The sequence below is a fragment of the Haliaeetus leucocephalus genome, unplaced genomic scaffold (assembly GCF_000737465.1).
Source record: "Haliaeetus leucocephalus isolate CR32 unplaced genomic scaffold, Haliaeetus_leucocephalus-4.0 Scaffold157, whole genome shotgun sequence".
Taxonomy (NCBI): Eukaryota; Metazoa; Chordata; class Aves; order Accipitriformes; family Accipitridae; genus Haliaeetus; species Haliaeetus leucocephalus.
This window is the reverse complement of record NW_010972593.1, coordinates 1,166,750-1,185,778: the sequence shown is the minus strand read 5'-3', so window position 1 is coordinate 1,185,778 and position 19,029 is coordinate 1,166,750. Positions and strand designations below refer to the sequence as shown.

Below are 19,029 nucleotides of genomic sequence, written 5' to 3'. Positions count from 1 at the left end.
GGGGTGGCCGTGGTAGGAGCGTTTCGGCCCGGGTGAGCTGTCGCCTCCCTCCCCCGAAAATGGCCGGGGCCGGCGGTGGAGGAGAAGCCCAGCGGTGCGCTAGCGCCGGGCACCGTCTGCAGGTAGCTGGTGTCCTCCAGAGGAGCGCCTGAAGGTATTAAAGGCGAGCTGGTGAGGGTAGACTGGGCGGGGAAACGACGTTTCCCTCTAGTGAGAGACCGCTGGCATTACCTCTGTAAGGTGGCCGGGTTAGCGTGAGCGGGGCTAGAAACCTAAGGGCTGAGGAGAGCAGGAGCGGTACAGGTGCAGTTGACCTCAGAAGTCTTGGGGACAAAACAGCAACGATGCTTTTCTGCTTAAGACTGAGGCAGAACATGGGACCTGCCAAAAGCATTTATTTTTCTTCCTCCAGCAAGGTCAGGGAACACGCAAGTTGTTCAGAGAAGTGATTTGTTAAACGCAAACATTAAATTCTAAGCAGAGAACGTAACACTACAGCTTTAGATATACACAAGAAACAGACATCTCTTTGAATGCAGGTCACACTTTATTTTGAAGTCTGCTTGCCATTATTCCAGCCTTAGCACAGGGACCACACCAGGACATAAGTTACCGAAATAAGTTACCTTAGAAATGATTACAAAGGATTGTTTGCTGGGAAAATAACCAGCACCTATCTCCCCTATTTTAATAACAGGATATCCCATTAGCATGGCAGAGTAACTCCTGGAAAAAGCTGCATCATTTGCCACCTTCTTAATGGCTGCAAAAGGCTTCATGCATGGAGTTACTTAGACACAAACAGAAGATCGCTGAAGTCATTTATATGACTAGGAAAGATAATCCCACTGCAAATTGGCATGCTTAAAAGAAAATCCCACCTTGCTAAGTGTTTCTCTATGAAAGAAAAAGTGTTTGGCTGATCCATAAAGAGAAGTGTCTTCTGGAGAAGCAGCCTCCTGGCCCCAGCTGTTCATGGTCTGCTGCAGGGCTGAGCCTCTCCGGAAACACAACATGCAGAAAGGAAGTCATGTCTGTAACACATATTTTTAAACTTGTAGAAGGAGGGAAATGGTATCAAAGGTCAAGCGCATCATCCTCTCGATCTCTGCAGCTTGGATGAATTAAAAACAAATCCAACATTAAAAAAAAGTTGAGACCAGTTCTCTCCCACAACTTGTCTCAGCAAGAATTAGCCATTCACACATACAGCTGGGCTGACTTAGAAAGCGGAAGTACAGGTCCCTATCTTGCCTTTCAGTGCAGCAGCATGATTTAAAAAAAATAGTAAATCAATATATGGAATCACCCCACCTTGGTTATCAAGTCTCCATGCAAACTACATCTTACTGTAAACCCAGCCTGGGACAGGGAGAGAGCAGGAGGCAGTCTTAGCATGACTGGTAGTTGGACACACAATTAAAAGATAAAATGCTGTTCTAGCCAGGGAGCCTTGGCCAGAAGAGCTGGAATTCTTCAGAGATCTTCCTCTGGTACATTAGTTTTTATCTCCTTTGCAGCCAGTGCCACCTCTGTGTCTTTCTCTGCTTTCTCTTCCAGCTTCTCTAGCACTTCACACCCTTCCCCCAGGATCCTGTTTGCTCCCTTTGGCTCTTCAGGTGTCTTAGCCACCTCCTTTGACAATGGAGCTTTTTCTAGCATAGGTGATTTTATATCAGTCACCAAAGCTTTCTTCTTCTGCTTTCTGCTATCCTGTGACACTTTAGCTATTGCCCTGAAAGGACCCACAAGCCAGTTTAGAGGGGTGTTCTGAGTTACATACTCAAACAAGTCATCTAGGGACATTCGGGCTTCTGCCACACAGTCCTGGCTCTGGGTCAGGGTGGTGGGGGAGAGGTCCTGGAAAGACATAGCACTGGAAAAAGAACTATGGAGCTTGTGGATATTTCGAGTGGCCTGATACACAGCTTCTTGGATGTTGCTGGGGAGGCCTTGGATGCTGGCTTTCAGATTCTCATAAACAGGTTGTAGCTGCTGGGTGATGATACGCAGCATAGCTAGAGTCCGTGACTCTACCTGCTGGGAAAGAGATATAGCTCAGTTACTAGGGCAGATGAGGTGTACACCATCCACAAGAGGCCTGATTAAATATGCCCTTCTAGGGATACCTCTGCTTGGGAGGCAGTTTTAACTTGGTTTCCCTTGGGTTGGGTCAGGCTCCAGTCCACCCACAGCTGATGGAGCTTCTCCTGCCCATCCAGAAGCTTCTGGCCAACCTCCTTTTTCACAGATTCAATCTGATGGGAAAAATGAGAGGAAGAGCTGTATTGCAAGCACACAATCAGAGAAGCACAAGTGCTTCCCTCCCAGGGAGGGATCCAAGATGACATGCAGCTGGTACAGAATGGAGGAAGAGCTTCCATCTGGATAGTAGGGCAGGAAGACTACAGACAGGAGGAAAGAGGAAAAAGCATGTTTGTACCAGTTTTATTGCCAGCTGTAGTCGTGAGAGAGTATCCTGGGTGCTTTGCTTAATGCGCTGCACTTTGTTCAAGGAGTGGTGGTAGGCTCGGTGGCGGACTTTGTTAGAGAGGGAACCCAGACGCACAAAGTAACTCTGTTGCTGTTTCTGCTCCTCCACAGAAGCCATACCAAATCCCTCCACAGTGGTGGCCAGTTTACCTGGAGGAAACAAGAAGAGAGATGCAGCTGTGCTCCACTCCCACAGCTGTAAGGGGGGGAAGAGGCAAGATCACTCATTAAAAAATATGAAGGCTGAAGCTGTGTAAGCAGTAGAGGTTTGTAGTTGCTCAGATATTAAAGGTAGGCTAGTCCCTGCTCAACATGTTCTCTTCAGAGAAGCAGACTTGACAGATAGGTTGAAGCAGGCACCCACGTGTTTATTTGCCTTGAGGCTGATGGGCAAGGACCAGCTAGCAAATGCTTGAACTCTGTCCCATACCATGTGGCAAGTCAGTGTTGACAGACAGCCAACTTGGTGACAAATTCAGAGCTACCTGTCTACTTCAGAAGATGGGTCTTGCAGAGTCAGGTGCTCTCTAGTCATGTGGGAAAGGATTTGCGTTTACAACCGCCAGCTAAGCATTTTCTCACCTAGTTCCTCCTCTGTCATCGGGAGGTACTGATCCACCAGATCTTCTGATATACCCAGGACAGATTCCACACCACCTGCCACTGCTTGGCTCACTGCCTTGGCTTTGCTTATGCTGTTGGTCACCACTGAATTAGTCTTCTCCACACCCTCCTGGATAGCCTCTTTGCTCTGCTCCAAAGCTGTATTTATTTTGCTAGTTATGGTGCCATATGCAGCATCCAGAGCTGTATTGACTGTAGAAGTGACCACTGATTTGGTCTTCTCAACACCATCCTGAACAGCCCCTTTGGTTAGGTCCATTGCTTCAGTCACTGTGTTGGTCACAAGATCCTTTGCACCCTGGGCAGCCCCTACAGCAGCAGTAATCGTAGAAGCAACTGCAGACTTGGTCAGTCCAACACTGTCCTCCACAATGTGTTTACTGAGGTCCACAGCTTCAGTCACCTTGTTAGTCACAAGGTCCTTGGCACCCTGGGCAGCCTCCACAGCATTGACAATAGTAGAAGCAACTGCAGACTTGGTCAGTCCAACGCTGTCCTCCACAATGTGTTTACTGAGATCCACTGCCTCTGTCACCTTGTTAGTCACAAGGTCCTTGGCACCCTGGGCAGCCTCCGCAGCATTGACAATAGTAGAAGCAACTGCAGACTTGGTCAGTCCAATACTGTCTTCCACCATGTGTTTAGTGAGGTCTACTGCCTCTGTCACCTTGTTAGTCACAAGGTCCTTGGCACCCTGGGCAGCCTCCACAGCACTGTTAACAGTGGAGGCGACCATTGACCTAGTCAGCTTGACACTGTCCCCAACAACATTTTTAGTGAGGCCCACAGCTTCAGTCACTTTATCAGCCATTGCTTCTTTTGCCTCACAGGCAGCATCCATAGCAGATGTCACTTTGGTGGAAACCAGCTGCCTGGTGTCTGAGATTACCTACAACAAGGAGAGGGAAAGATTTTTTTTTTTAAATTGGTTTTCCCTCCCTGAAGTAGCTTTTCCATATGGCTAAATTGTGCTTGCAGTCTTGGGGGGGAGCTGGGGAAGTCAGTACACCTATATTTACATGGACATGTTCACTTCCACATGCTGAAAGCATCTCTCCAGCTTTCATCAGCTTGCAGTGCTTCCTCTAGCCCATACCAGGGACTGACCTGACAAAGCAGCTGAAATTTATTTCCCCATGTTCTTCCATACCCATAACAGTTCCATCAAGCAAGACATCAAGTCATGGCTTCCCCAGGAAAAGCCTTTACTTTACCTTATCTGCTGGCTGTTGAAGGAAAGGCAAGTTCTCCTCCAGTTGATCCAGTCCTTTACATGCATATTCATTTACAAGTGCAACTAGAAAAGACAAGAGGTACCAGTTTATTCTTCAATTTGGAGAGGGGTTTCTGACCCTACAATGGCCAATTCAGGATACACTCATGAAAGCAAGCCAAAAAAAGTCACCACCATTCCAGGATGGGGTGCGTGTGTTTTGTTAAAAAGTGAACAAACCCTACAATTTGGCAGGTTCAAATAGTCTCCATTTTGCCTTCCCAGCTTGCTAGCTATTGGCAGCACATTGCTCCAACTGGAGTGTAATACTTGCCCCTGGTGGGTAGGGCGACTGGTTTAAAGGGTTGAAAAGTTGGGATGAGACAGACTGAGCTATATCCAAGATGGACACTGCTACTACCAGTTGGGATGCTCATAACTGGGAGTGGTGGAGAAAGAGCAGGGAGTTTTTGCTTAGTGACTTAAAGAAACCACAGACAAGAGGCCAGACTTTGTTTCTGCTACCAACAGTTTCATGTCCATGAAATTCAGTGGGTTCATTGAGCAGCTGGGACTGCTGAGTGGAAGACTCAGTGCTACAATTAACTAGAACAACATGCTACAGGAAATGTATATCACCCAACAGGCACATGAAACTCCCCTCCCCACCTATTCCTCTGTGTAGAAAGGGTCACTCCAGCCTCTTCACTTACTTTGTGGCTCAAGTTGGTTCAGGATGGGCTGTGCCCCACCAACCACGCTACCTACTGCGACAGCAGCCACAGTCTCAGCCACACTGCAGACACCACTGAGGTAAGGATGTGTCTCCTTGGTGTAGTTGTAGGCAGATGAGACCAGGTTGAATGCAGAGTTGAGCAAGGGCAAGCTGGTTACCCGATTGACAGCACTCTAAAACCCAAGAGAAGTAAATGACATTAGAGATCCACCTCAAGCTGGTGAGTGAGTACCAGCCATGTGTCTATCCAGAAAGGTCCTAAGAGGACATCCAGTCTAGCTTCTCATCCTTCTTAAACTAAGAGTTGAAGGGACTCATCCAGAGACCACTAGCAAGTCAGCAACAAGCCAGGATTGAAAATTCAAGCTCTGGGCTCATGAATTCTGAGTCACACTGAGTTTCAGCATCAAACCCAGATGTGGAAATAGGACCTGTAAGAGCTCATGTTTCAGAATTACTTGCATTACTTGAGCCAGCCCTGAAGTTCTCTCTTGAGAAAAAAGTTAGGTTCTGTTCATACGGTTAATCTTTCTGCTACTCTCAGCCTGGTTTTGAGGTGCTGACCAAAGTTAGTTTATCAGCATTTCTGTCAGCAGATTAACTGTTGCACGTTAGAGTACTAGCTGTCCTGCCACCTACCGCTTGCTGCTGTTCCTCAGCATTTAGCAGATCTTTTTTTGTGGTCTTTTCTGATGCCATACTGAATTCAACTGCAGCTGAAAGGAAAAACAAGAGTATAACAGCATGAGTACAACAATTTCCTTCAGTGAATTAAAGTTTTACTAAAACTGGTGAAAAGCAGAGGGCAAAGTTGGGATCCATCATTCTGCATGTCCTAGGAATATTAGAGTGACATCACTAATCTTTCTTGCAAGGGTATGAAGATATTTGAGACTCCATGATTTATGATGTTCAAGTATTTATGTAGGACAAGGACTGTACCACCCAGTCACCTCCCTCAATCCCCAAACAGCCAAATACTTTAAATAAACATCCTACTTATTTTATTGCTGATAACATTTGACAGGCTTCAAAGTTGCAGGTTATCAGATAGTTCTCACCCACTTCTGTGTCATGCATTTTCTCTGGTAGAGATAATTCTGGTTCAGCTTCCCGCTACACAGGCTCTTTGCTGGCCAACGACTGGAACACTTGAAGGAAAGATGTACCCTGCAGAAGCAGGGCTAACAGTGGGAATCACTGAATGTTGTCTTACTCGATCATGACATTGCTGTCCTCCTAACAAGTCCTGCTGAAATGCAGCTGCAGCAGGGCTTGTTACAACAGTAGTGTAAGTAATTTTTTAGTTTTAATTTTCAAAACATGATAAGCTCAAATAGTTTAATAATGGAGTTTAAAATTAGAAATATTTATTAAAAAAACCTGAACTTGTTTAATACCCTGTAAGGGGGTAAAGCCCTCAGTTTTCACCCACTTTGTCTGAAGTAGAGATGGGTTTTGCAATGGCTTAATCCATTTTCCTCTGAGGGGGAGGAAGAGACTGGCAGGACTTCAGCTCTCCTCCAGAAAGGTGTCAGGGCCAGAGATTGAACAGAGATGCTGAAACAGCAATAGGCATATTTTACCTTCTTGAAAAGTGTCCAGAGTTTATAGCCCCTCTCCTCTGAAGTACCCTTTGCAAAAGACATTGAGATGAGAGTCATTTGAGTCATTCCACTATGCCTGTGTTCATAGTGGGGAACTTTGTTATCAGCTTCCCCACCACTGGTAACTCCAGCAACACTGGCAGTCTCACAGCTCTGGGAAGGATATGAAAATCCTTCAAAGTTTTCCTAGAAGGATGAGCCAGGTTTCACAGCTGCAGCATTCTGGCTGGCTACCTTGAAACTTGCCTTCCCATCCTACTAACCAGCTAGGCAGTAAATCCCTCCTCACTTCCTGTGAAACCAAGTCTCAGAAGTATTCTCGTTACATAATGGGATTAAAGAAGTATAAAAAGAAGTATAAAAGTGATGCAATATCTTGAATGTGTATTGGCATCCCCAGCATAGACTAGGTCAGTATCTGGACACTCCAGTATCGTGATAAATCCAGGATTACTTCTCAGCCTTAGTCAGGCACAGCAGGGATTTCAGCATATTCGCTCTTCAGTGCAGTGTCTGCTTTTCTCTCCCTTGCCAGTTAATTCCTATTCTTAGAATTGCTATGGCATTTTCCAATGAAAAAACCCCAAACCAAAATTCCTCACAAACTGGATTCCCAAGCCAAGCACTGCTCCAGGCTCACTGGCAGATTCTACCCAAAAAACTTGCCATCTGATTTGTGACAGAGACCATTGTCTTGTTTCTTATGTTCTTTAACTTGTGTAAGGTTTTTATTTTGCTGTGGAAACAGGAACAGAGAGCTGGGTAAGAAGTAGTGAAACAACCATGGATAGAGCTAGGGGGGACATCTCAGGAGGTAACTTGGCAGGACATCAAATATTGCTGCATTAACCATGCAATTAGTCAGCATTTTAGTGAGATTCAAGCAAGGCAGGGATGCAGAGTGCTACATGTCAGCAGCAAAAGTTGTTGCAAAAGTTGTCACAAAAGTTGGGACCTCCAGCCTCTCAAGCGAGAAGCCCAGATCCAGCCAGCGCACTTCTTTCTGCACAATCCTGACAACCACCCTGCCTGGGGGGCTGCCCCATTTAACAGCACAGCAAAAATACAGCTTGAACTTTATCAGCCTGGGAGAACTTCTAGAAAACTGCTCCAAAGAAAAGCAGGGCTTGAACATAAAGTCTCAGTCCCAAAGTCCACAGGGTTTGCTCAGTTAGTGGTTATTCGCCTTGCTCTGCTTCAGGGCAAGTTTGTTGGTTTTTTTGAAGCCAAGTAGGCTGAATCAGTCTGCAGCCCTGTCACGGGGCAAAGCACAACTATTTCAATACCATTACAAACAACCCCTTTGCTCAGTTACTTTACTTCTAGACAGGTAGGAAAAACCTCAAACTGCAGAGTGTCTTACTGACCTTGGTGTCAGGGTTAGCACACAGAGGCACACCACAGCAAAAAAAAGGAGGAAAGGACTCTAGTATGCTAGCATAAGTCAGGAGTAAATCCTTGGCTGATGTAAAAACTAGTGCAAAGTTAGAGTCAACCTCTGAAGTACTAGGAGCCCATCTTAATTATAGGTGCAGCTGTGTCAGTGACAATCCTTGCAGCACAGTCACATTAGAACATGGTTTGCTTTCCTCTGTGTAGGAGGAATCGGCATGTGTTGCAAACACCAGTATTTGTTGTGTGGGCACATCTTCATGAGCTCACAGCATGGTTTTATTTTCTCTTTCTAGTCTCTTCCCTACAAAAGTGCAAAACAGACCTTGTTTTACTTCAGAGAGTGGAGGAAAGCACAGAGCTTAGCAACTCTGGGTCAGTTGTTTCAGAATCCTTTGGAGAAAGGCACAGCTTCAAGCCAGCATAGCTGCAAGTGGGAATCCCAGCAGGCAGACCCCATGCATGGGAACCACCAGGCAGAAAAGCACAAACAGCGTCACTGTTTGCTTTGGTTACGGTTTGCTTTGTATGAAAATTATGATCAGATGATTTCATACCATTGGTACATCAGAAATTATTAGGTCACTGCTGGAGAAAGTTCTTGCAACGGGTAGTTTCAGAAAGATGAAACTCTTCAGTGCACGTTTCTAGCACGGCACAATAGCTTAACTGCTGATTATTGCCCAATTTGGCACAAGTCTCAGCTCAGTGAAACAGCAAGGGCAATGGCACCAAAACTGCCAAGCTGCTACCCATTTTCCCTGCCTCAGACTGTCACAGCCAGTGCAACATGCTAGCCTGGCAGAAGAGCAAGTACTTTCCTGCTGGGGTAAGCACCGCCTTTGATTTCTGTCACTCTGACAATGACCAGCATACATAAAGCTAGTTCTTTAACTTGTGCAAAGTTTTTATTTTTCCTGTGGAAAGAAGCTCTGCCCCATGAAGATAGCCTGCTGTTACATTGTCCTGCAGACAGAGAGGTAGGATCTTGTTGTTCAGGAAGTTTTTCTCCTTTCCAAATGTGTTTTACCTTGGGAAGACAGATTGAGCCATAGCTAGCGTGCCTGGTTCAATAGCTTAACTGGCAATTCCTTAATGACCGTTTAGGAAAACAAAGCTAAATTTAGTGCTTTAGATATGAGCAGGGAGGGCTAATCTAGGCAAAGGTATTAATTTGTGGTTAAAGCACTTATTTACATTCTTTGAGATTTGCCACTGATACCCCAGTTCCCATAAATGCAGTCAGCAGAACTGGGTCACAGGATGTCTGCTGCAGTGGGAAATGGCACTGCCCACAGCTGAGGGAGTTGTTTGCAAGTGCTCTGAGGGCAGGGTTAGTTTTGGGAGGAGGATGAGATGATTTTCAGCTTTGACCTTCAGACATTAGTTCCAGAATTGGTGGCAGAGATGCCCATCTAACCCTTCTGGAAAAGTCATCAGCATTAGGGAACCTCAAAGATTAAAGCCACTTTTGCAGATGGAGGGCAGGTTCCCCAGCCCCCCCACTTCCAATGGAAATTAGGCACCACAGCCAGTGGCCCATTACTAGGTCAGTAACTCCTTGGAACAGTGAGTGTATAAGCTATCCAAGCTACGAGAATTTGGATGTATTTTAGGAAAGAGGAGAGGGAGTTTAATTAAAACAGCTTCTGGGCTTTCCAGTACTTTCCATTTACCAATTTTTCCATGAGGACAGACTCAGTTTCAGACAGAAGCTATAACTTGCAGAGCAAGCAGCATGCTGCTTGCTTTTTAACACACATTTTCATCTGGAAGTTTCAGCAGAACCGGCTTCAGTAATTGAAGTCCTTCGCAGCCATACCTGAAACTTCAGGTAATCACAACCACATTTAAGAACCCTGTTAGCCTTGACAAACACTAAGCTAGTTTGCTAAGTGCTCCCTCCAGCAAGCTGGCAGAGCCATGCATGACTGCAGCCTCAGTCTGCAGAGAGACAGTGCTCTTGAGCAAGAAAGTTACCTTGTCACTCGGGCCACCCCCTTCGTTAACACCATTATCATGCCTACACCAAATAATCATGTGAAATAGCTACAGGCAGGTCTGGCAGCACTGTCAACAGGAAGAAAATGCCCAACTGATCCATCTGCCTCCCAAAGCACATACCGCTTCCCCCAAACATCGACACAAGTCAGCGGTGTTGTCCAGGGTGCACATCACGTGCTGTCCCTGTGTGGCTGGGTGGGAGAGCCACCTCCTGCAGCCCCCCGACACAGCTTTGATCTTCACCAAATGATAATCAGAAACAAGCTTTCACACCTGTCCTGGTTTCAGCTGGGATAGAGTTAACTGTCTTCCTAGTAGCTGGTACAGTGCTATGTTTTGAGTTCAGTATGTGAAGAATGTTGATAACACTGATGTCTTCAGTTGTTGCTCAGTAGTGTTTAGAGTATAGTCAAGGATTTTTCAGCTTCTCATGCCCAGCCAGGACACCTGACCCAAACTGGCCAACAGTGTATTCCATACCATGGGACGTCCCATCTAGTTTAGGAACTGGGAAGTGGGGGGCAGGGATTCGCCGCTCGGGGACTGGCTGGGTGTCGGTCAGCGGGTGGTGAGCAATTGCCCTGCACATCATTTGTACATTTCAATCCTTTTATTACTACTGTTGTCATTTTATTAGTGTTATCATTATCATTATTAGTTTCTTCCTTTCTGTTCTACTAAACTGTTCTTATCTCAGCCCACGAGTTTTACCTTTTTCCTTCCGATTCTCTCCCCCATCCCACTGGGTGGGGGGGAAGTGAGTGAGTGGCTGCGTGGTGCTTAGTTGCTGGCTGGGGTTAAACCATGACACCGTAGCACTGGAGCTGCTTGGAAAGAGGGTGCTGGGGCAGGAATTCAGCCCCTGTCCCCCAGGCTGGAGGACCTGTTCCCCAGGTGGGCACGTGCAGGGTCAGCCAGTGCCAGCAGGCAGCTCGTGCTTGGCTTTTTCCAAAGAGCAGCTGCGTTAGCAGCCAGTAGCACAGCTGGAAAGTCCATGCATGGGTGGTGGGGCTCAGCACAGCAACACCTGCTCTTGGGCTGCTCCATGGCATCACAGACATTGTCAAGAAGCCCCAGAGAAGCAGGACATGGTGTCTGTGATGTGAAAACATCACTTAGCCATGACATTTTCTTGGCAAATCTCTCCTACCCTGCAGCATGGGTGCTGTAACTACTCAAGGAGTAAGACGTGCTCTCCCACTCTCAGCCTTTGCCTGGCTACAGCAAATACATGATGGTGAAATACGCTGCTTCTCAAGTTTGCTGTGATTTTTGAGATAGGGATTGCCTTTTATTTTTATACTTGCAGAGGGCACAGCAACGCAGGACTCTGAGACTGCCTGGGGGAGGTTTGGGCTTCTTAATAGCAATAACAAATAATGAAAATTTTAGTTAACGCTTTGCTTTTCCATTTGTGCCTTTTCATCTTCAGATCTCAAAAAATGGTTTGAAACCATCAATTAAGCTTCCTGTTTTCTGTTTTCAACATCAGTGGGGGAGGAAACTGAGGCACAGGTAAGAATTGTGTGAAGTCTTCTAAAGCTATTAAACTGATTGAGTCACCTTGGTTTTGGCCAGTGAATGCAGGAGACCTTGGGTCTCATTTCTGTATTGTCCGCAGTAAGCCATGAAGGCAGCGGGAGCAGGAGATTGTCAATGGTTTTTGAAAATGTGCTGTTAAGCTGACAAAAATGTAGACAATTATCACTTCTCAGCTTTAAGGTTAGAATGAATCCCCCTCCTTAATTAAGTCAGACTTATCATGGAGTCGTTGGCTGTAAAGACCTCTGGAGGTCAGGTAGTCCAACCTGCTGCTGAAGACAGGAGTATTAGCAATGCCAGGTCAGGTCAGCTGTGGGCTTTGTCAAGCTGAGTCTCAAAAAGCTCCGAGGGATGGAGATCTCACACAGCCTCTGTGGGTATTGGATCCAGTATTGCATCACGCTCCTAATGAAGAAGCAGTTCCTAATGTCCACTCTGAACTTCTCCAGCTACAAATTGTGGCTTTTGCCTCTTGTTTTACCACTTACACTGCTGGGAAGAGTTTTTGCAACATTTGTCTCTGTGAGATAAACTTCATATTCTAGCATGACCTGGGAACCTTTCATCTAACAAACTCCCTGACAGTGCATGGTCCCTCCTTTGAGCTCATTCCCTTCACAGGGTAAATTGCAGTTTTGAAGTGTTCAATGCTGAAGCTGATTAGCAGGTGTCACATTTATAGGTTGTGATGTGTGTACGGGAAAGAATGGACATTCTTGTTTGTCCTCTAATGATCTGATGACAAGTTTTGGGTTTTTTTTCAGGAGCCAGGAATCAGGAAATTAGTCCTGTGTTTTTCTGAATGTTGGCCTGTATATGGACAGTGGCTTTACCTCAGCTAAAGTGTGAATTATGCAAATTGTTAGTTAGTTCATGGGTGTGAAGTGTCTGAGTAGGTCAGTTGCAGTGGTGATGGTGAAAGTCTCATGAGGCAGGTTGTATTTCATCACCTAAGTGTGTAAAACAGCACTATCTGCACGATACACCATCGTGTGGCTTGTCATGTGGCACAGACAAATGTGAGCAGAAGTGGCAAGTGGTTTGTGTGAGATAACATCGGTAATTATAATTAATTAATAAGACAGTATTTAATATCTAAAGTGTAGGTTTAGATACTAGGTCAAAATACCAATGCTTGGAGCTCCTGCTGAGTGGTAGACCTGCCTGCAATGCCAGAACACTGAAAACGTGGGGATTGCAATTTCAGAGCAAAGGTTTGCATGATTATTTCTGTGATTCTTGTTACTGTATAAACGCCACATACTTAAAGCCAAGATAAAATCAGTTCTAAGAAGTTTGGTGGGCGTGGGAAGGGCGTAGGAGGAAGCAGAGAAACATGTTTGGGGAAGAGAAAGGGAGTCGTGTTGGCTGGCGTGAACAAGCCCTATGGCACTGGGCAGCGCTTCCCACAAAAGGCAGCATCATGTCAGTAACTGCGGCCTTTGTGTAAATGCTGCATCATCAAGACATGGGGCAGAATCCTTTGGTGATGCCCAGACATAAGCCCCATCTCCCATGCCTGTCGGCAGCCAGGAAACCCCACTCCTCTACAGCGCTGCTGCTAGCTTACAGCTCTTGTTTCAGCTGCGTCCTGGGGTCTGCATGGCTTCTCAGTTGTCCCAGTTCTGTTTGGATTTCTGTTAAGTGGAAAACATGCAGGTATGTGGAGGATTTGGAGGATCAGGCCCTTATGTTGGGTCCCCACTGTTGGGCGCAATTCCTTTCCCTGCTCTGAGGTGCGTCACAGCTCAGCATCATCTCTCTGGGGACCAGAGGCCACATGTGACATTGAAGTGCCCCATCTGCAAGTGTTCATCTACTGCAACGGAAATGATCTTGTTGATTGTCCATGGCATTTACTCCATTAGCGGCCTGCCATGATGCCATGGTCACCTTCCCGGAGGCAGACACAGGCACGAGAAAAGATGATTCAAGGGTGAGGCATGTGTTGCTTTGATTTCTGTTCCTCAGTTAAGTCAAGCAAACCCCTTGGGCTTCCAGCAAACTGCTTGAGAAGCTCTGTACTGCTGAGCTCAGGTGTTCCTCTTTTAGGAGCTGTAGCGCAGTGTTGTCTGGAGCCCACTGAGGGGACAAGTCAGCCTGTGATCTTTGCCATTCATTGCTGTGCAAAGTCCACAAGATGTTTGCTGACAGCCCCATCTGTCTCCACTGCCTGGAGACTTTTTAATGTTCCTGTCTTCCTCTGTCCTCCACCGCTTCCCCTTGCTGGGAGTGAGTGGTCCTTGGGGTAGCAGTGGCAGAAATAGTTTTAGCTGATCACATCAACTTAAAAAGCACTCTTTCCCCCTCACACTCCAGCTTCCTGTCAGCCACAGCACTTGGTGGTGCTCATCACAGCAGCCTCGTCCAAGGCCACAGTCTGAAGGAATGTTGAGTGTCCTTGAGATAGTCCTGCAGCGCTGGGCGTCTGGATCCAGAGCAGAGTGACGGGGGCAGGGCTGTGGCAGAAGACGAATCCTTGCTGGATCCTGTCCTACGCTACCCATCTGTTAGTCTCTTTCACCAGTGTATGGCCTTCTGAAAACAGTTCTCCAGAGAGGTACCAAAAGCTGCAGCCCAGCTCTTGCCTCCCAACAACACCTCCTGGTCTCTCCAAGTCTTCAAAGCGCTTTCCTAGTTCAGGGCATGCTGCAGCTCTCTGCTGCCCTCAAACTGCATGAGCAGAAACAGGACTTGCCTGTGTCCTGCTGCCTGGTGGCCCATCTCACCTTGAGGGTATCCCAGCCCCTGCTTCCCTTTCGGCAGCTTACCTACCCTAGCATAAGGGCGGGCGGCAGCAGCTCAGGCGGGTTCCTTCCCTGAGCCCCAGCCGGCTCTGCCCTCACTGCAGGCAACAGCCTGACCGGTTCTTGGCTGCTCTCCCAGTCTTCCAGTTCACCTTTCTGCTGGTTTTCAGACTGCAAGTTGTTTTTTCTACACCCATCTGCTTCTCCCTCTTCTGCTGCACTCTTGCTTCATACCTTTAGGTAGAAGTGGGGTGGGTTAACATAATGCTGTTGGTTTTTGATAGATGAGAGAGGGTGGATGTCATCTGGGCCTGATAAGTGTGTCCTCTCCATCTCAGGCTGTTGGTGAGACCCCTACTCTTGCTTCCCCAGTAATCAGAAACACAGGCTCCCTTTACCTTACTCCCCAGCCATGGGGTTTGTCTAGATTTACCCCAATTATTTTGGAAATTGTAGGATCGTTAAGGAGGGCAGCATTTGTCCTGGACCCCAGCATCATCTCTTCATTTTGGTCTTCTGAGAGAAGTGGTGAAGATCTCATACAGGACAACTGAGTGCAAACCAAGTAGCACCTTTTAAATGTATTTGCTTAACCTGTTGTTGATATCTGTTGTGCAGACAATGGTTTCACCAAGGGCAAATATGTTTCTCCCTAAGGAAATCTGAAGAATCAGAGAGCCTCTTTGCTGAAGCAGCAGAGAAAAACTGCTTCTTGTTCAGCTTCCATCACCAAAGAGCCTTGCATGGAGGGAGAGGAAAACAAAATCTGGTGAGTTCCTGTTGCTGGGTGCACCATGACTCTGTATCATCCCAGTGCACGTGGAAACTTGAACACGCTTACTGAGACTGCTTGACCTTACATATAGGCCCTGCTGTTTAACGTAGGGGAAAGTCTCTTGCTGTGGTGCATATGACATGACTGAATCATCACTAGTCCTTGCAAACAGCTATGCAAAGAAAATGTATTTGCACACGTAAAAGCATAAATATTAGCGCCTGTGAGGAAGGCCAGAAAAAAATGGTTAAAAGCAGTATGTTCTAGCTATCTTGATTTTCTGTGACCAACCATCCTGGTTCAGGGAGTACTGGCTCTCAGAGCACTTCCTACGGCTCAGGGGGTTAAGCCATACAATGCATCATGTGCTAGAAGAAAAACATAGTGCAAACCCTAGGACAGAGATGGCAGAATTTACTTACGGTGTCACTTAAACACTAAGAATAAGAAGGTTCAGCAAAGTAGTGGAAGTTTGTGGATGTTGAGTAGTAGAAAGTTAAGGCTCTAGATGAGAACATGAGAACTCTGTGTGTCCCCAGCTCAAATAGTTTTGCTTTAGGTCCCATGTTTTCCTGCAGTGGTTTCCACATCTGAGCATTGATTTCCAAGCTCCATGAAAACCAAACTATTTCTCTTAGAAAAGGTGAAAGACAGAATTTATTTAGTTGAACATCAAACAATGATTTTTCATGAGGACATTCAACTATTAGTGATGGGAGGCCATTAAATAGCTAGCTGGGGCAAAGGGCCAGTTCTCGGCATTTTTTCCACCTGTGTCAGGTAGAATAGTCTGTTTCCCTTACCTGATCTTGTGCATGTTCTTCATGATTTGCAAGGGATCTTCTCTATGGCTGCATATAGCTGCTTCTCTATAGCTTCTCTATAGCGGCATCTTCTCTATAGCTGGGATGATTTCAGAACCACAGCAAGTCCTTCGGACAAAGCAGATGTGGCCTCTTCAGCTGGTGAGTGTGGAGGGAAGCCAGGGAGGTTAGCTGAAGGAGAAGTCAAAGGTGCACATTCCTGAACCCAGCCGGCCTTCTGCAAGCTAAGCAACTTGCTGCTACCATGAGTCCTTTGAACATTTAGGGTGTTTGTACCTCTTGTGATGCTTCTTGTGGTTTTATGGGACCAGCCCCCCTGCTATTTTTCCCAGAAAGTGCTGTAAAGGCATTGTAAGGGCTGGACTTTGAATCATAGTAACTGTAACGGGGAGACTGTGCTGCCTACCCAAGGATAGAGTATCTGTTCCAAGGATTCCCCTTGGAATTGATAAGACCAGATACCAGTTTTTCATCCAAGACTTGTTTTAATGATGTTTATCAGCTGGTAGTTCTTATGTACATGCCTGGTCTTGTGTTTCTCCTGAAACATTGTGCCAAAACTTCACTTTGAACAATATTTCCATGGGCTGGGAGACTGTTAGAATTTTGTCTTGCTAACTGCATCTTTTTGCAAATTAATTCAACAATGCTTTAAGTTTTCATAAACTGAACTGGATATCCCTGCTGGCAGGAGAACCGAGATATTGTTTCTTCACAGCATGGGGCATTTACCAGATGGCAGAACAGTGTTTTCAATCAGAATTGTAACTCCAAAGAAAAGAAATGCCTAAAACAATCTGAAAGGGAGGAAACTAAAACTCATCAGCCTCTTAGATAACTGCAATATAACCAAGTCATGATCTTTTTTTCCGACATTCCGTGGAAACCCGAAGCTCCCAGGGCTTTATCTCACTAACACCAAGTTCTCTATAAGTTACTCTGACAATGTTCCTGTTTTAATAGGAAAGAGGACCTTAAAAGGAGAGCATATATAATTTAACCTTCAATGAAATCAATGTTCCACTACTAGAATGACCTAGAATTGAGCCTTATTTCAAGTGATTTGTAGACGCAACTGAGCAGTGTGTAGGATGCAGCCCAGTTTTTGCAGTATGTGGATTCACTGAATGAGTAAAAGTTTCTCTAGAAAGTGGGCTTCTTGTTTTCTGACTCCGATAGTTCTAGGGGTGCTACTAGTCATATGCAGCAACTGGCCAGAGCCTTTTCCTTGAACAGTCCATGTCTTACAGTAAGACTGTGTTCCCTGCGCCGTGATGGGACTGCCGAGGGTAAAAGAATGTATGTGTATTATGTACTTGGATACGTGTAGGTATAGTTCTTAAATAGACATGGGGCATATGGTAGGGTCAAATGCAAGGCAATAAGGTGCTGTCAGAAACATATTTTAGCATCTTAGTGTGCGTGACATGAATAGCTAACTGTTCAAATATACAATCCTTGTACATCAGCTTAATGGGACACAGGGTACTCAAGGCAAGAAGGGTCAGGTCCGTATCTTAAAGTGGCCTTTTTTGACCTTCTTACGGCACTTCTGTAGAGATGTAAGTGATGCTGAAAAAACATCTAAAGAGGGTAGTAGAAGTCTGTCATTAAACTGTCCTGCATCTGGAAGTCATGAGGGATGTGGGTTTTCCACACCTCTGGAAGTGGGACTGATGTGGGTGACAGAATATGGAACCAGGTACGCTGGTAAGCAACACTACTTTGAACTTTAGGCTAGGAGATCCAACGCCGAGATGCTTTAGACGTGCGACCTGTCCTTATAAGGGTGAAAATGTTTTTTCCAACACTCAGCCTTTCCTCTTGCTCCCTGCCAGGTCTGTAACATCTGAGAACCCTCTCAGGCTGTGGGAAGGGCTTGCTGCTGTGTAGGTCAAGGTTAAGACTCTAGTGCATCTACAAGGGGAAAAAATGACTTTCTGGCAAGGCAAAGCCTTAGGATCTGGAGGAAATGAAGCCTGACTGCTGCAGGTCGCAGGTCAGATTCAAGGCTTTTGTGCATTGACACATGCCTAACCTTTGGTACTAACCTAATCTAGGCCAGTGACTTTCAACTGGTGATCTGTGGCTTAACTGTGGGATCCCCAACAGATCCTAAGAAAGGAGGGGAATAAGGAAGACGTGCACGCTGCTTAGGAGGCTTCTGTGTGCTGTATGCATTCTCTACAGCAGTCTGCAAATCAGGGGGGGTTGGGAGGGTGCTACATCCCTCTGATTTTGTATTTTTTAATGTGAGAGGTTAGCTCTGTGGGTGCAGGGGGGTATAACACGGGAAATACTGTTTTGCATTTATCTTCAGTGCGCCTCGTGTTCTCTTTTGTCCGTAGACGCAGGACGGCGGCTCTGCAGGGCCTCGGCAAGTTGCAGTGTTGGTGGAGCTATTCTGGCAGCACCGAACGCGCCGCCATTCCCGCTCTCCCACCCCGAGGTCTCTCCCCGCCTCAACCACCGATTTTCGTGCTTTTCTACTTCTTGGAAGCTGACTTTTCTCAGAAACCTCTCGGTAATCCCCTGTTTACAGTTTACTCCATCCGATGGCCGTCTTTAGCAAACTTTATAGTTTTTAATTTCCTCATAGCGTGTGTAGTTTTGGGGAAAGACATCCTTCCGGACCAGCCCTTTTTGTTGGCTCACGCAGCCACGCGCACGGCCCTGCCGTGTCACCCAGGCCACGTTTGCACGAGCGGGCCCATACACAAGCCCCAGAAACAACCGGGAGCTAACGGCCCCGGGAGTTAGAGGCCTCTTGCGGATTATTCAGATTATTCGCATTATTCGGACAGGCGACAGGGCCTGGAGCTCCCTGGGGGGGACAGGACCCCTCGGCCGAGGGGCTGCATTGGGACGGCGGCTGTCAGAGGGAGAACCGTTCGGGTCTCCTGTCCCGCAGGCTGTTTGCAGGGCTCTCCGGGACCCGGTTTTTAGAACAATAACCGGCACCGTGGCCTCGGCCCCGGAGAGCGAGGGGCTTTCCCGGCGGCAGAGCGGGCGGGGGGCGGCGGGTCGGGGCTTCTCGCCGGGGATCCCCGGTGGAGCGCCGGTTCCGGTGGG

At 46.7% G+C, this 19,029-nt stretch overlaps 2 protein-coding genes across 3 annotated transcripts in view; one reads left to right on the top strand and one right to left on the bottom strand.

Annotated features, from left to right (window-relative positions):
* The first annotated feature begins 20 nt into the window (after positions 1–20).
* Positions 21–19,029, top strand: part of UHRF1 (ubiquitin-like with PHD and ring finger domains 1) — a 31,619-nt gene continuing 12,610 nt past the window's right edge. For both annotated transcript variants that reach the window (XM_010562248.1, XM_010562246.1), the window contains exons 1-5: positions 21–122; positions 4,277–4,430; positions 11,502–11,584; positions 15,016–15,127; positions 18,306–18,481. The gene's annotated coding sequence lies outside the window, so the exon portion shown is untranslated. The remainder of the gene's footprint in view (positions 123–4,276; positions 4,431–11,501; positions 11,585–15,015; positions 15,128–18,305; positions 18,482–19,029) is intronic.
* The window catches only part of LOC104828568 (perilipin-3-like), an 18,594-nt gene continuing 138 nt past the window's right edge, over positions 574–19,029 (bottom strand). The window contains exons 2-9 of the mRNA XM_010562313.1: positions 5,706–5,782; positions 5,044–5,239; positions 4,332–4,414; positions 3,290–4,006; positions 3,076–3,172; positions 2,444–2,643; positions 2,130–2,258; positions 574–2,040 (exon numbers count right to left, since the gene is read on the bottom strand). Coding sequence (XP_010560615.1) covers positions 1,477–2,040; positions 2,130–2,258; positions 2,444–2,643; positions 3,076–3,172; positions 3,290–4,006; positions 4,332–4,414; positions 5,044–5,239; positions 5,706–5,782 — 2,063 coding nt within the window. The 3' untranslated portion in view covers positions 574–1,476. The remainder of the gene's footprint in view (positions 2,041–2,129; positions 2,259–2,443; positions 2,644–3,075; positions 3,173–3,289; positions 4,007–4,331; positions 4,415–5,043; positions 5,240–5,705; positions 5,783–19,029) is intronic.